This window comes from Malania oleifera, chromosome 2, assembly GCF_029873635.1.
Source record: "Malania oleifera isolate guangnan ecotype guangnan chromosome 2, ASM2987363v1, whole genome shotgun sequence".
In the NCBI taxonomy this organism is placed as follows: domain Eukaryota; kingdom Viridiplantae; phylum Streptophyta; class Magnoliopsida; order Santalales; family Ximeniaceae; genus Malania; species Malania oleifera.
In genome coordinates this window covers 127,585,952-127,602,731 of record NC_080418.1, presented here as the reverse complement: position 1 = coordinate 127,602,731, position 16,780 = coordinate 127,585,952, and the positions used below count along the sequence as shown (strand labels likewise).

At 34.7% G+C, this 16,780-nt stretch overlaps 2 protein-coding genes across 4 annotated transcripts in view; one reads left to right on the top strand and one right to left on the bottom strand.

Annotated features, from left to right (window-relative positions):
• Window positions 1–15,781, top strand: part of LOC131148018 (uncharacterized) — a 58,632-nt gene extending 42,851 nt beyond the window's left edge. The window contains exons 11-13 of one of the 3 annotated variants that reach the window (XM_058097757.1): window positions 7,351–7,420; window positions 9,722–9,890; window positions 15,516–15,781. In XM_058097757.1, the coding sequence (XP_057953740.1) occupies window positions 7,351–7,420; window positions 9,722–9,886 (235 nt within the window). In that variant the 3' untranslated portion in view covers window positions 9,887–9,890; window positions 15,516–15,781. Of the gene's footprint in view, window positions 1–7,350; window positions 7,421–9,721; window positions 10,213–15,515 lie in introns of those variants that run through there. The other 2 variants (XM_058097756.1, XM_058097755.1) reach the window with 2 other exon arrangements.
• Window positions 11,070–15,387, bottom strand: LOC131148019 ((+)-neomenthol dehydrogenase-like). The gene is made up of 5 exons (XM_058097758.1): window positions 15,058–15,387; window positions 14,625–14,871; window positions 12,356–12,433; window positions 11,976–12,161; window positions 11,070–11,690 (listed from the first exon to the last, which is right to left on the bottom strand). The coding sequence occupies exons 1-5, from the start codon at window positions 15,132–15,134 to the stop codon at window positions 11,313–11,315; spliced, it is 966 nt and encodes a 321-aa protein (XP_057953741.1). The 5' UTR covers window positions 15,135–15,387; the 3' UTR covers window positions 11,070–11,312.
• Window positions 15,782–16,780: the final 999 nt, after the last annotated feature.

Here is a 16,780-nt window from a genome sequence, read left to right as displayed (position 1 = left end):
TTGATGATCATGCTATACACCTTATCGTGGATGTAACATCGAGTATGAAATATATTCTCACGTTGCTCCTCATTTTCATCTTTCACCATGCATGTTTAAAGCTCTCCTAGTTACTAATGCCTCGCCATGGACAGCATACTCAACATCACTAGACTCTTCTAGTGAAGGCATGGACTCATGATCACTCTCTTCATCATCGGTCTCAATAGTACCATCATCTCTTATAATCATTGCTCTTTTATTTGGGCATTGTGATGCAATATGGTCGGTCCCCAAACACCTAAAACACTTGGTATTTTTGTACCTACTAGGTTGAGAAGAAGTTGTACCTTTTTCATGGCTACCTACTTTGTCTTTGCCTTTCTCCTTCTCTTCCTTGGATTTGGAAACAACCATTTCTTCTTTTGATTTCCCCCAATTCGGTTTCCATGTGGAATGGGAAGCCGAAGTTGTTGTAGCATGCTTGTTTCCATCCTTGTGTTTGAGTTGCCTCTCCACTTTCATTGCCATATGCACCATGTCCTCTAACTCCACATAGTGCTGCAGCTCTACTATGTTAGCAATTTTCCGGTTCAACCCACATAAGAATTGTGCCATTTTAGCTTCTCTATCTTCCTCAATATTTGCCCAAGTCATAGCCATCTCCATCCCCTTGTGGTAGTCCTCCACACTTTTGGTACCTTGGGGTAAGGCTTTGAAGACGTTGGTGTAAGTCGCGGTAGTAGTGGTTTGGTACAAATCGCTTCCTTATCACTGCCTTCATTTTAGTCCACGTCTCAATAGGCCTTTCCATGTTTCTACGCCTTCTAAGAAGAATTTGATCCCACCGTACCAGTGCATAGTCAGTGAACTCCACTGGGAGTAGTTATGACACTCAAAAATGAGCTCAACCTTCCTCTCCCATGCAAGGTATACATCCGGGTTATTTTTACCTTGAAAAGGAAAGATCTTCATTTTGATGCTTCTGATATTTCTATCGATGTTATCTCGACCCCCTGGCTCCCATCAAGGTTGCCGCTCTTGCCAAGCACCTTGATAAGCAAATCTGCCCATGCCGTCATGTTCATCATCACTTGCTTCATTGCTACCTATATCATGTTCAAATTCAGCAATTGGAGGAGTATGTGGCCTTTGCCACCTTTCATTGGATTGCCCTCTTCTCAGTCCATCAATTGCAGCGTCTTGTCTATCCAATCTATTTTTAAACTCCCCAAAAACCATATTGAGTCTTTCAAATTGTTGTTGAATGGCTTGCAAGGTGAAAAATAAGTCTTGTGGAGTCTTCTCATTCCCACTACCCTTACTGGAAGTTTCAGCGCCAACTGTCTTTCTACTCATGATTTCAAACCTGTAAAAAGGATATTAGAGAGAAAAAAATTCCTTACTCATTCCCTTACGTGTTTACCCTCAAACAATGACACTCAACGCTTGTGTTTTGACACAAATTTTTTTTTTTTTGGCTTTTTCCCTCTAATACGCTCACACACTCGTGCCTCTTACCACTCAGGATTTCTCTTTTAGTTCTTTAATGAACTAATCCCAAACAATCCAATAGTTCAACCAAACGCAGCAATTGAATCAGTGAATTAAAAACAAGATATCAATGAAAATAACAATAGAACAACTAAATCAGGACACAAAACAACGAAGGAAAGACAAAAAGAACTCAAGAAAACAATAATGACGCAAACAAAATAAGAAGAAATTCAATGGAACAAAATAACCAACTCGACCAAGGATATATTCAAACACAAATCAGAATAATAAATCAAATAGATTTTAGAATGGACTAAGATAAAGCTAAAGGAGAATCCAAGTTAAGTGCAGCCACAAATTGCACAAACCTTCAAACTGCTGCCTCCTCATTTTTTTTTTTTTTTTCAGAGGGTGCTCTAATCGGCTTAGCTGTGTTTATTGCAATTTCCAGCCACAAAAGATTCAATCTTGATGATGGATGATATTAAAGAAGAGATGGAAATTTTCGGAAACAAGAAAATAAGATAGGTAGATCGGATGATAGAAGAATATGAAATAAGGATAAATGATTCTAAGATAAAAGAATTTTTGAAAGAAAACAAGAAAAATAAGATAGATAGAACCTGATTTGAATCAAGGCTCTGATACCAAATGATGCGGAACCCCAAGAATGAATGTCCGGAGACCTCAAATCAGATTTATCAAAACTCAAAACCCAAAATAAGATTCGACATGGTAGTGGATCCTTGACCTATTGCTTGATGTGAAGCACAAACCAAGAATATCAAATTAATGGATGAATGCCACAAAGGTACCTTTGATAAGTTTGGTGAAAGTTCAATGAAGAACTTAAAGAGAAATAAATCTCACTTGGAATTGTATTTAGTAAAAAATATTCCTTTTTCAATACAACAGAGAGTTGGCTACTTATATAAAATAAAAGAAACCTATGACATTAGCTCGGCCAATAAAAATAGGCTATGACATCAATCTGACCAGTAAAATAGCCCCACATAACCTTAAGCATGCCATGTCATTTAATGAAACATGTGCAAGTCACATGCCATGCTTAATTGACACAATTGGTCCACTATTTAGCCCATACTTTAATTAAAACAATAAAAATTCCCCAAACAGCCCCTATTGGCTTAAGGTTCCAGCTTTACACGTATTTAGACAATTTACCATCTTAGGCTCTTCAAGAAAGTCCTTTTCTTTAGTGTCCATGGCCGTCATTGACTCTTGCTCAAGCAACTTCTCAATTAGTCCTTGCGTAGCAGCCTTGTGCATTGGGTACAGCCTTTTTTTTTTTGCGTATGCAACTCAATTCACATATAAAGAAATTACAGCTGAGTACAATAGTTCATATTAGAAAATTTCTTTTGCCAGAGTTGTGCAAAGGTTGAGACTACACATGATTATGTTTGGCATAAACTTGATTAGAAATCTCCTCTCTCAGGTTATTCATTAGTTGTGCTCACACAAATCAAACATGCCATGATGTTGGATGCCTGAATTTGTTGTAATGTCACCTTCCAATGAGACATTTTCATCACACAAGTTTCAAACAATTCATCATGGTGTGTTTTGAGCCAAATCATGTCCCTTTATGCTTCTTATTGTTTGTCTTCGGGGCAATCAATCTTGTTGGGACCTGTTTTCACAGAACTCTTAATGATATGGAGGTGGAGGAGCTTTCTTCTTTCTTAGTGTTGGAGATTTGTCTTCCTTCCTTTAGGAGGGATAGTTGTTCTGGGTCCTTAGATTCTTTGGGGAGTTTATTCTTTCATTTTTTTATTGATCATTTGACTAGCATATCTCCTTTTTTCTCCATAAAAATATTTCGAAGGTCAAGGCTTAGGGGACCTTCAAAGGCACCAGATTTTAATTTATTTCTGCATTTTTCTTGGAATATTTGTATAAATTTTTGGTTTCTTGTGAGAGCAGTGGGTAGGATTTTGTTGCTCACTTCATTTTTAAGGTTTGGTTGAAGCAAGGATGCAATTGCTTTTTGGAGATGTGAGGTTTCCGCAGTGCTGTGGGGGTTATGTTTGGAACAAAATGTAAGGATATTTATGTGGAAAAAGTAGAATTCCTCTTTGTTATGGGATAGGATCCTTTATTCAGCCTCGCTTTGGTGTGGTGGCTGCTTTAAAGGAGTGAAGTTCTATGATATCTCATGGTTAGCTTTGCTAGTTTGATTGTTATTTTTTCCTTTTTGTTTTTGTTTTTTTGTTTTTTTATTATTATTTTTATAGCAGGATTCATATTCTTCTTTCTGTGCAGTTTTTCTTTTCTAATGAAACCATCTTCTTTTGTTTTCAAAAAACAAAAAAAAAAAGGGAAAAAAAAAGGAAAAAAGGAAAAATAGACATTTGTTGTCATATTGTGAAAGGAAACATATTAGTTAATATCTCAAATGTCTTCTCAAAACCCCAAAGCATCATTTGGTCACATTTCTTCACAACGAATGGTAATAATTTAAAACTTCCTTCTTCCATTTGGTCTACTGCCCTTCGTAAAACTAGGTAAATGATATCGATTTTCTTTGTGCAGTGCCATATAAGTGATATAACCATATGTGTTGGGATAACCAACATTAACCACATAATAATAATATTTTCCCAACAAATGAAAAGTAAAATGTGTTATACAACACTCTATTTTGTACCATCTACTCACATGTTATTCTAATTGAAAGTGATTTGTGGTGGTGGATGAGTAAAATTAAGTTCTATTGTTCAAAGGTAGTGACTAAATACTGTCATGTCTTAACACTTTTCCCATCCATCATTTATGAAGGTGAATAAGACATTGAATGAACATGCAGCCATAATATTCTATACACAAATTAATTTATACCAGTTACACAAATGCGCTTGTGCATTTCCATCAAATGTAGTCCTACAACAAACTCAATAGAAATTTTGGTCACCTATGTGGCCATTTGTGAGAATAAATTCAAGGAATAGGAGGTTTAGGTTACAATAAGCTAGTATAACTGCAATAAAGGTGAATACTTCTCACTATTTCTTATTTTATGTCAATCTTCTATGTGGCATAATAATATCATAAGCAAAGTGTAATAATGTTGTTAAGACCGCATTGAAGTTTAGTCATTTCAGTTGAATGTTTATTATGCCCAATTGCTAAACAATGGTGACATCTTCTCCTCTATGCAAGAGATTCCTTTCCTTTAATTGGTTTGCTAGGTCCAAGAGCATGTGTCTTTCCATGCAGAAAAGTTCTTTACAAGCACATTCATGGCCATTTAAGGTTCCAAGCATGAATTCATGGCCCTGATACTGTGGATGTCCTCATAGGTATTCTTTTAGGATGCAAAGTAGCTTGTTAATTTAGTTTTGGAATTTTGTGACGAGACAAATTGATTTCTTTTTCATGTTCTTCTTCATTCAACACACATAACATATAAACTAATTGAGTGTTATTGCATCATTAAAATACAGTTTTTAAATATAAAATTAATAAATTTGGTAAGACAACAATTAATTCCATAGGTTAACATAAAAAAACTTCCATAGTATGACCAACCCATTGCATTCTCTTACGTAATGTAATCCAAAATAGAAGTTCCATAGAATGAGAAGTACAAACATAATGCTGTCCGATACGTTTAAAAAGTACAACACAAAAATTATAAAATAAAAGTTCCTTTAGATATAACATAATGTGCCTAACTTTAGTTAATTTGTTTAATCAACCATTGGTGACAAACCTCATCACTCTTTAAGAATAAAAACAAAAAAAAAGGGTTTGTGTTATTCTCAAACAATTCAAGGCAATCCAAGTATAAATAAGAGAGATCTAGTAAAAAGGGGAAAATCATGGAGGGATTCAATGAATGATATAAATGAGAGGTTGATTCACATGATATGTAAATCAATTAGCAGTAAAGATGTAGAATCTGGCCTCTACCTCCCTTAACTACTAGACTTGCACTGCAGAAATGTGTTGATATGTTAGATAATCGGTTGATGCATGCTCCGAAACATTCATATTTATACATGGATGCCCTCTAACTCTTTGACAATGAAACCAACCTTTCCTTATCCCCAAAACATGATGGGGTTTATCACCGAATGTTGATTAGATAGACTAATAGAAGTTTGGTGCATTATGTAAGTGTAACGAAGCTTCTATTTTGAAATTTTATGTTGTATTTTTTAACATGTGTTTCTATTCTTTAACCTATGGAACTTTTTTTTGGATTACATTATGTTAGAGAATGTGATGGTTTGACCATACTATGAAAATTTTATACGTTAACCTATGGAGAAGTAATTTGTGTTACTATGTTAACTATTTTTACGTATCCAATTCTTATTTAGTTATGCAATAGTACTTGTGTGCTTGATGTAATGTGTGTGAAGAAGAACATAAAAAGGAAAGTACTTTGTCTTGATAGGAAAACTAAATAAACAAGCTAGTCCATGTTGTGCACGAATGCCTATGAGGATATTTGAACTATTAGGACTTTAAATTCATGCTTGAAACCTTAAATGGTCATGAATGGTAAAGATTTTGTATTTATAGGCATGTGCTTTTGGACCTAGCAAACTTGTTAAGAAGGGATGTGACTATTGTCGAGCAATTAGGCATATTTTCTTGTATATTTTTTGAGATGCATCTGATTACCATTCACCCATTGATAGATTTCAATATTTGATGGAAAAAGTTAGTTGTTACTTCAGTGCAATCTCAAAGGCATTATCATACTGCTTATGATATTATCAAGCCACATACCCTCCCTTTGAAATAAGGAATAATGAGAAGTATTGGTCTTCCTTTAAGATATGCTATCTTATTATATTCCCCTCATCCCTTAGAACTTGTTTTAACCAACGACCACATGGTTGACAAACATTTCTTTTGAATATGTTTTAGGACTATATATGTGTGATTGATGGGACACACATGAGTGCATTTGTGGGAGTTGCGGGTGTAAATTAATTTGTGCATAGATGTTATGGCCGCATGTTCAACGCGATGTGTTATACCCCTTTGTAAATGATGGATGTGAAGGGAGTGACAATGACATGAGAATATTTAGTATTTAATCACTTCCTTTGATCGGATCAACTTGATTTTCCTCATCCTCCACCACATTTTACTTTTAATTAGATTAGCACGTGAATGGATGGTATAAGTTCGACTACTGCACAATACATTTTACTTTTTTGTTATGTTGTTGATGTTGGTTATCCCAATACATATGGTTATATGGCATCATACTAGGAGAATAGCTTAAGTGCGAGATTTAGATAGTTCTTCCCTCTATAGTCTAATATGTCTAGAGAAACCTCTCCCCCGTTTCTCTCTACACTAATTAGACCTTTTGCCTTCAATTATTTGGGTTGTTTGGTTGGAGAGGAATGATTGGATTTTTTCGTGATTGTGCTTCATCTTTAGATCTTATTTGGGAAAAGAATTGTGCTTTTGGCTTCATTGTGGGTGTTTGCTTCTGGTTGGTTTGGTAATAGGGCTTTTCTAATATTCAGCTGGATTTGCTGGCTCTTTTAGCCAAGTTCTATGGTTTCATTGTTTTGTTGTAGCTTAGTGTTTCTTTTCATTTTGTATAGCGAGAATTTCTTATCTTTTTATCTCTTAATCCCTTTTAATAAATTTTTTATTTTGCTTTAAAAAAAATATCATAGAAATGGAATATGCTTGGTATTTTAAATATTTCAACGAAGAAAAAATGTTGACTAAGAGCAACTTACTACTCATGGTATAAATCTGTGCATGTGCTTTTCTGCAAGAGACCATTTCATTCTTAGTGAACATCCAGTGTTTTTCATTAAAAATTTTTGTTACAACTCCTTTGATCTGAAGTAACTTGTTACCATTTTGCAGGTGTGAAGTTGGCATTCAGGAGCTTCCAAAAAATTCCCCTCTAGGAAGATTGAGAGGAAGTGACAACGTAGTAAGTTCTCTCTGCCCCCTCCCACCTTCATTTTCTCTCTGTACTCTGCAGTTGAACCATGCTGCCCCGTTTGGGCCAAGTCATGTTGTATTTTGTTAACACAAGAAAGCAAACCAGCATATGTTGTGCGCCTATCTCATCCAGAGCTCACAGCTTAAAATTCTTTTACCATCTCCCAACATCTTTCTTTATTTCTTTGTTTCTGGAAAATAATATTAGACAACGAATTACGTTGAGAGTGTCCTCATGCACTTTTCCTTTGAATGTGAGAACAGATTGGCTCATTAAAGTTCAAGAACATGATGAAAGTTGGAGAATTTCTAAAGATAGTGAGTTTGTTGTAATATTTTTATTACAGATACTACTATATAATGGAAATCGAGGTTCTTACTTTTATTGACATCCATAGGGAGATTTTTACACATTTTTCTAAAAGCCTACAAAATTGTATTATAACAGGTGAATGTAATGGGTCAATAAAGTAGGACTTTAGGGATAAACCCACTTTCCTAAAAATTCTCATAGTTGAAAAGAGAGAATTTTTAAATCCTGTCTCTTCTTCTTCTTCTCGGACGTCATACTTTTTTCTTTTAGTGGATGCATAGGTTGGGCATCTGATACGCAAACCCATTAGTGCATCAGTGAGGAATGAATTAGTCAATGTTATTGGTAGTAGAAGGGATAGAGGTATACCTAAAATAACAAGTAATGAGATAGTGAGGAAGGATTTAACATAAAGCTGTATGAGGAAAATGCCCTTGATTGTGTGAATTGGAGGAAAAGGATTCATGTAGCTGCCCTACCTAGTGAGACTTGAGGCTTGGTTTATTGTTGTTTTGTTATTGTTGCATGGCTTGTGATTAGAAGTAAAAATTTTCAAGTGAAAGAGGGCCTGGGCCTTTCCATTTCCCATGATTTTAAATTTTAGTTAACATAAAAGAATGCCAACTTTTACTGTTTTATCACACATGAATGGGATGACTCACATGCACTGATTATGCTACTTGTACTGAAGAAGTATACAATTAAGGAGTTATGTTCTCTAGTGACTTGGGAGGATCAATATCAATATTTTAAAAGGTTCAATTGAGGCTCTCAAGATGAGGCATGCCTAAAATGCCTTGAGGCTTAGCCTAAAATACCATATCCAAATATGCCAACGCATCACATACCGAGGCTTAGCATTTGTACAAAAGGCATGTCTTTTGTACCTTTTTAGTTGAGACTTACACATTTTGGGTAGATGAATCTTAAGTTAGATTTGGCTAGAAAATTTAGCTTCATGTTTATATGAAATGAATGTCATAAAATGAGTTGATTTCTAAAACCCGACAACATTTTAAAATAATTGAGAGTTGCATCTTTGATCTTGAAAATAATTTGAACTTTTTTTTTTTTAATTTATTTTATCTTATAGCCATCTCTAGGATAATTTACTTGATGAATTCAAGTTAGAATATTTTGAATGACCAACAATTATTTCACAAATTGTAGTTGATTTTTTTTTTGCAATTTATTTTTAATTTCCTTAATTTTTATTTATTTTTTTAAAAAATATATTTAATGTATTTACATATTTTTATCTAATAATAAAATTCTCAAAGTCTTACGCCTCAACACCTTAATGCTTATGTCTTGCCTCGTAAATATTAAAATGCCTCGCCTTATGCTTTCGTCTTTTAAAACATTGGTATGAAAAAAAAGGTTATTGATAGATGGTAGTAGAGATTCTAGAGAAAGAAAGGAAAGCAGTTTGTTCTTCTTGTTTGCAATATAGATGGAGCAGGAGATTTTTATCTGGATACGTTTGAATAAATTTATTGTAGAAGTTATGATTCTGTTTCTTTTCATAAAAAAGCAGTTAGTGTTGGTTGCCTTGATATAGTCTTCCCCCAGTTTTATCTGCAGCTGCAACTATAATTTTGAATCCACAATAGCGCATGTTAGAAAGCATTAAGGTTACATTGACTGCCGATGAAGCCACTAAACAGTGCAGGATTCATTGAATAAATTTCTTGTATAAGTTATGATTCTGTTTCTTTTCATAAAAAACAGTTAGTGTTGGTTGGCACGATATAGTCTTCCCACGGTCTTATCTGCAGCTGCAACTATAATTTTGAATCCAAAATAGCGCATGTTAGAAAGCATTAAGGTTACATTGACTGCCAATGAAGCCACTAAACAGTGCTGGATTCATTGAGATGACTAAGACAACTTGTCTACAATCTTATCCTGCATTGTTAAGCTGTCCTTGGTTGTGCATTTTGTGTTAATGATCATTTTTATTTAATGTAACTGCAGTTGGAGATATACAGCCGCTGTTATAATGAACAACCATTGGTCATCCAAGGTGCTGGGGCAGGCAATGATACCACAGCAGCTGGTGTTCTTGCAGATATACTTGATATTCAGGATCTATTTTCTGGAGAAAATGTACAATGTCTTGAAGAAACCGGACGCAAGTAGCAAGGTATGTGACCAAGCAAGAAAGAGATACCGCTGTTAAATAAGTATTGGATTCATATATTAATGCTCCCAAGTTACCACTTGACATGCAGTTATGCATGCATGAAGAAATGTGGTAAAAATTGAAATGTTGCGATAATACCTTGACAGATGGTGCTGTTCGCCCGACTGTTTTCTTAAAACGAGATGCTTATAGAAATGTGGCAGAAAAAAGTTTAAAAATTGCTATTTGAATACATAGGCATCTGTTAGTAGGGATGAGCTGCCACTGTTGTGATCTGACTAAGCGACAGATGAATACAAAAGTGATGCTTACAGATGAAAAATGTAGTTGCTGTAGGGTACGTAAAAAAATTTATGGAATGTAAATTCTAGAGACACCTCGAGTTTTTTTGAATATGACACTACACCTTCTGGATTTTTGATAGCTATAAACTGCATGACATTCAAAGTTATTTTTTAATTATAAGCTTTTTCAGTGGGTGGTGGTTGGTTAATTGTTAGAAACTTTGGGGATGTGGCATATTCAGAAAACTCTGGTGTGTCTTTGGATTTGGTCTTATATAAATGTTGAAAATATTTGTCCATTGGTTGGCTGGGTAAAATACTACCAAGTTGCAGAATTGTCCTGCAAGTTTCCATATGTGGGAATTTTTGGCAATGAGTCTTGTTCTGTTGCAACTCATGGAGTCATTGACTATGTATTAATTTTAAACTCATGGAGTCATTAACTATATATTAATTGGAAAGTGTAGAGTAAGATTATTTTGTTCTCATACAAAAAAGGTAATACGCAATTAAAAATTTTAAATTATGGATATTCTGTTAATATGTTAAAATTTGCAAGTATGATGGAAACAATGATCTTTCAGCTGTTTGGTTCATTCCTTGGAGTTAGGATGCCAATTCTGATAGAATTTTTTGAATGCTACTTACAACGTAGGATGAACCAGACGTGTATTCCTAGCTCACATTCCCAACATTCTCAAAGACCTCAAAAACTAAAATAATTTGAGTATTGTTTGGATTAAAGAAGCAATTTTAACTTTAGCACTCTTGATTTAAGAATAAACTCATTAATAATTTATGGAAATTTGAGACTCAAGCATCCTTTTTTAGACAAACACCAAGCAAATTCCTGTATCTTAAATTCAATCGGCAAATTACTGTATACTGAATCATGTTTTCTAGTAGAGGAATTCTTTTCGTTTTTATTTTCCCTTTTTTGCAACACAATTCATCTTGATCTTATGACGAAGTGGAATGATAGATGAACTCATGAATCCGTGGAATATTAAATATGGAATCATAGTCCAACCAAAAAGAGAAGAAAAATAAAAAGTTCTTATCAACTGCATGAGCATAGTTTGACAGTGACAAAGGACGGGAATTGGATCTCAACTGGCTACATCCTGAGGATGGCGAATCAAAAGGGCGCGACCTCAGTACAATCAAAATAGCAGCCTGTAGGACCTCCATGGGGCAGAAGAGCCAGCATGACCGGGCCTCGGGCTCCCTCTTCTGTGGTCATGGTTCCTGTGTGCCAATTCAGATCAGTGTTGACATAGCCAGGATGGACACAGTTTATGCACATCGCCGGGTACTTCTTGGCAAGGACTCTAGTGTAGGCATTGAGTGCGGCCTTTGAGATGCTATATGCAGGCAACATCATCGTCCATCCATTGGCTTCCAGTGCATTGTCTTTCAGATCATGCAGGAATCTTTGTATTACTGCTTCCACTTTCTCTTCAGTTAGATTCTCTACGTCCCCTAGTTCGTTTCTGGCTTGTTTATTGGGAATTCTCTGTGTCAAAATATCTCGTCAATTCATATCACAATTTCATATAAAATTGTTGCATTAGTTTAGTTGTTTGATAGGAGAGAATAAGGAATCAAAACGAGCGTGGATGGAGAATGCGAGCCGAAATTCCTTTTTCTCTTGTTTGGTGGGATGGAAAATGGAGGGGGGGAAAAAGAAAAAAGCAGGTAAGAAAATAGATGGGAGTGAGCCTTTTTGGTCGAGGCATATAGATAGATTAGGAATTTAGGAGATGAGGCTTGGCGATGGTGGCAGTGTCAAGGTGCTTACCCAAAGCTCGCCGCTCAGTGAGGTTAAATTTACGATCCTTCCTCCCAAAGGGGAAAGCTGTAGTAGGGAAAGAAGAGCCTCAGTAACTCCCTTGCAGCCATAGTAATTAGTGTTCATGCATTCTTCTGCCGTCTCATATGTAGTTTTAATCACTCCTTGAATCAGATTCGTTGCCTTGCCTGAGAGCTGCATCAATGAGATGTGCTTAAGGATTGTCTATTCTGAATTGAATTTTGTTCTGAAAGTGGCGCATCATTTGTAAAATGAAGATATTTTTTTGGTTTGTATTTTAACTTTTGAAATTAAAAATTCACCTTATCTTTGCTTTCGAAAATAAGAAAGCACTTTTAAGAAGCCAAACCTTGTGATTGCTGACTTACCCAAGTTTCAGGATCTATATTCAAGGCCCTTAAGCCCTCCTCATCAACTACAGATCCACAAGCACCAGCATTATTTACCTGCAGAAGCCAAAATGATCAAATGAGCTATAAATATTTATGTTTCAGTCAGATAAATTTTCATTTATAATATTATTCAAACAGCAAAAAAAAAAAATTAAATTAAACGGATCATTTTTCCTTTCACATGTTCATTCCTAAAATGAAGTGATGAATGTCAATAGCTGCACATTACAAATGCAAAGTATTTAATTTGAGTCTTGACCATTAAATTCAAAAATCATATTTTTCATATACAAGTATGATTTGACCTAGGTTAGTGCTTGAATAATTCAACTGCTCTTTTTTAAAACCTATATTACAAATGTTCCGCCTAAATTACATTCCGTAATTTGTATCTAAAAATTATACCATTTATTCACTTTAACATTTTTATTCCTTTTATTTTTACCCTTTCGAATATGACCTTGGTCTTTGTTAGATTATCTTTTTTCAAAGTTTCATTGTTTCACTTAAAAGTTTAATTTTGTTATAATTTTTTTTGAATATGATCTTTATTTTTACATATAAGTATTTAAGTGCTTTTCCTATATTAGTTTGAAATTTTCTTACCTCATACTCTCATATACTATCTTAGTTTATGACTTTGTTAAACAAACTAGTTAACATATTTTATTGTTTCCTCCTCAGCAATTCTAAACATTGATTTTTGAGATTTCAGCTAGTCCTACAATGTTATTTTTTAAAAAACTTTTATAATGAATATTTAGCTTTATTGGCACTAATTTTACAGAAAAATATCAAAATTTTAGTATCTTTTTCTCATTGTCTAATTTTAAGTTTAAGCCTTAGTTTTCATTTAATAGCTTACTAAAATAAGTCCACCATCTTTCTTCCATATATTTTTCTTTAACTAAACTACTATCATCCTCATTTTTATACATTTAAAATTACATAGGTCACTTTTCTTTCTTTATCTAGATTCTAGTCTATCATCTTAGATTTATGGACATTTTTTTGGGGTATATTTTCTTGCCTTTTTATACCTTTTAAGAATTTCCACTCCTTTTGTGTTTCTAGCTTTTTGGAAGTCTTTTGATTCCATCCTCTTTTTTAATAATTAATGAGCTTTCTCTAAATTCATCTGAAGTCTCATTTGCTATCTATTTAACTAGTAAGGATCTTCCTCTAAATTCACACACCCGCTCGCTGCGCTCTAGGAAAATTAAGAACTATAAAAAATATACAAAGCATAGCTTTTGGAAGCTAATTTTTCTAAAGTTTGAACTTAAGACCTCTAATATATATGGAAGTCTTATATATGTTAAACCATTGAGTATCCTTCAAGGAATAATTTGAATGATTTATGTTAGTAGTCAATTAACAAATAATCAGATGTTAGATTAATATTGTTGGTTTAATCTTATTATCTCATAATTTTATTAAGGCATAATCATATTTTCAACTTAGATATTTTTATAATTTAATATAAATGTATTGTTGTGTTAAATTTCAGTGTTGATGTATGCCCCTACTTGCGTTTGGCCTTGCCTATAAATATTTTCTCATTTCTAAAGATTCCTTGTACAATATTGTTCACAAATATCTTTTAAACTCTTAGGTTATTTTAGGTCTATCCCTATCCCTTTTACTGCCCCTCACAGTAACTAACTCACTTTTATTCACTGGCGCGCTATGTGACTTAAGTTGCAAGTATTCATACCATCTGAGTCGTCTCTCCTCTTATCTTCTATAGGAGCTACACTTAACTTATCGTGAATATCTTTCAATGTAATACCACTCATCCATCTAAGTGTTCTCACCTCGGCAACTTTTACTTTTTGGATATTATATTTTTTAATATAATCTTGTTCTATGACTATATTAAATATTATTATCATTTTTTATTATCCTACTTTATTAACTATGTTTTTTTTAGTATACCAAAGTATAGAAATAATTTTTTAATTTTTCTAACAATTCTCCTACCCACTATTGTTCTAATTATTGTGTTACTCTTACCCTAATCTCTTCTAATAATTTTTTTCACTTAACACCCTATCCACTTGTAAGGATAACAACCTAACTGTACACAAATGGTTAATGTAATGCATACTTTAATTCAATTCTCGAACTTAGAACTCTCTTATTAAGTGTTAAGAAAATTAAAAACAGTATAACTATTCATATTTTGAATCTCACACACACACACACACACACACTTTCAGGTGATAAAAAAAATGAGACGTACCAAGATGTCCAGCCGCCCAAATCGGGTTTGGATGAACTTGACCAAAGATGCAATGCTGAGGGGATCAAGAACGTCAAGCTGGTGGAAAAGTACATTGGAGAAGCCCGAACCCACCAGCGCCGCCGCCGCCGCCCTCCCCCTCCTCTCATCTCTGGCCGTCAGCACCACCGCCGCCACCCCTGCGGCCGCCAGTTGCCTCACCGTCTCCAGTCCTATGCCTTTGTTCGCGCCCGTAACCACTGCATACCTGCACCCCCCCATTTCTCAACTAATCAAAACTAAAAAGAAAGAAAGAAGGCCCCAGTCGGAATGGAAATGGAATTCCCAGAATCAAAATGCAAAGGACGCAGGGAATTGAAATGTAATTCCAATTCCAGAGTAGATTCTAAATATCCGAACACCGACACTGAAGAAAAAAGGGTGCTTGTATTACCAGTCTTGCGCAGGGTTTCCCATTTGCGCCATTTCTGCTGTTGAGTGAAAGTTTTGGCGAGTCTCTGGCTCTGTCATGGTTTATATTTATATTTATGGTACCCTGGGAGCTGAACCTTGTAGGTCAGCCCAGGCCGCCAAGAAACGCATCTTTTACTAATTTAATAATTGAGTAAATCATATCAATACTCCCCCATCTGTGACCCGTGTTTCATAGTTCATACTCATAGCTTGATAATTTTAGACCCACTGGTGCAATTTAGTCGGCCAGCATGCGATCCTATAATCAATTTGTCGACGTGGGACTCGAAACTACCACTCAAATAACTGACTTGTGGCTTGAGCCGTCTGCTAAAATATTTTATTTGTTTATTTATTTATTCATATCAACTTTTCTTATTATTCTTTGTTTCGTCTTGCTTGCATACGTTGTCACCTGCTTTTTCCACGAAAATGCAGAAGCAGATCTAGGCGTGCGATGCAGGGTACCTGCACTTGAGGAAAGAAAACAAACACAGGCGTCAATATTCAAAATCATAGAAGAAGACTACAAAGATTCCAGGCTCGCGCTGAAATAGAAAATCAAATCAATGGCACAATATTGTTGCACTGTCAAATTAGACCATTGACTTTGTCAACTGCATGGATTGAATATTTTGATCATCTTGTCGAACAAAGATTAAACTCAAGTTAAAACATTAATAAAGAGACCCATTTTCAAGCCATTTCATGGATGATTTCTTTGAAAAATGATTATTTTTTCTTTATTTAAACATGAAAAAGCATGAATTTTTAGTAGAAAAACCACAAACCTGCCTTGAAATATGTGTTTAATGACTTAGAGAACATCCAAAAGCCATATCATAGATGTATGATTCGAAAAAAGGTTGAAAATGTTTTGCAGAAGACCTGAAAACTTTATGAAATTAAACTTTGTGCGAATTCATTTTGAGATGAGAAACATAAAAACCTCCATCAAAAGAACACTCTGACTTGACCAACTACACTCTAATGAGTGTAGAGACTCAAAAACAATAAAAATATTTGAGAAAATTATAAAAAAAAAGTATAAAAATATGCACTCTCGGGATTCAATGGTTAACCACTGGTAGGGTCGGGGTAGTTGATCGCAATTGCTTGGTAGACCAAGGACTACTTTTTCAAAAGGCAAGGGCGGTGACTGCCTGAATGGGCTGGTCGACTGCCTACAAGATAAATTCATGCCAATATGCATTAAAAAAAAAAAAATTTAAACATGCTTTTTATTATGAAATTGAAGGAAAAAATTCCTAACACCACTAGTATACAAAGATTCACATAAAATGATGACAAAAATATAACACACCTATGGTCATTTTTTTTATCAAAAAAATTTCTTGCTTTCTCATTTTTTCTCTTTGTTTTTTAAATTCTTTATAAAGTTTTCCCTCTTCCACAATCTTTCTTATTTTTTGAATTCTATTTTCCAACATTTAAGAAAGAAAAGGAGGCTATTTATAGGACTTTTTTAAAGAGATAATTGGAGCAAATTTTGGTATAAGATGACAAAAGTTAAGGCCAAAATGACGTAGTCCTGGGGGTCAAGTCGGCCGAACGTCCAATTGATGCACGGAAGTTGTGTCTGCATCCGGGTTTTACCCTGATCAATGAGACCTGGAGGCGGAGGATGCTGATCCGTAAGTTTGGTACCGCACTAGGGGGTTCGAAGAGGTCGTTGATGGCTG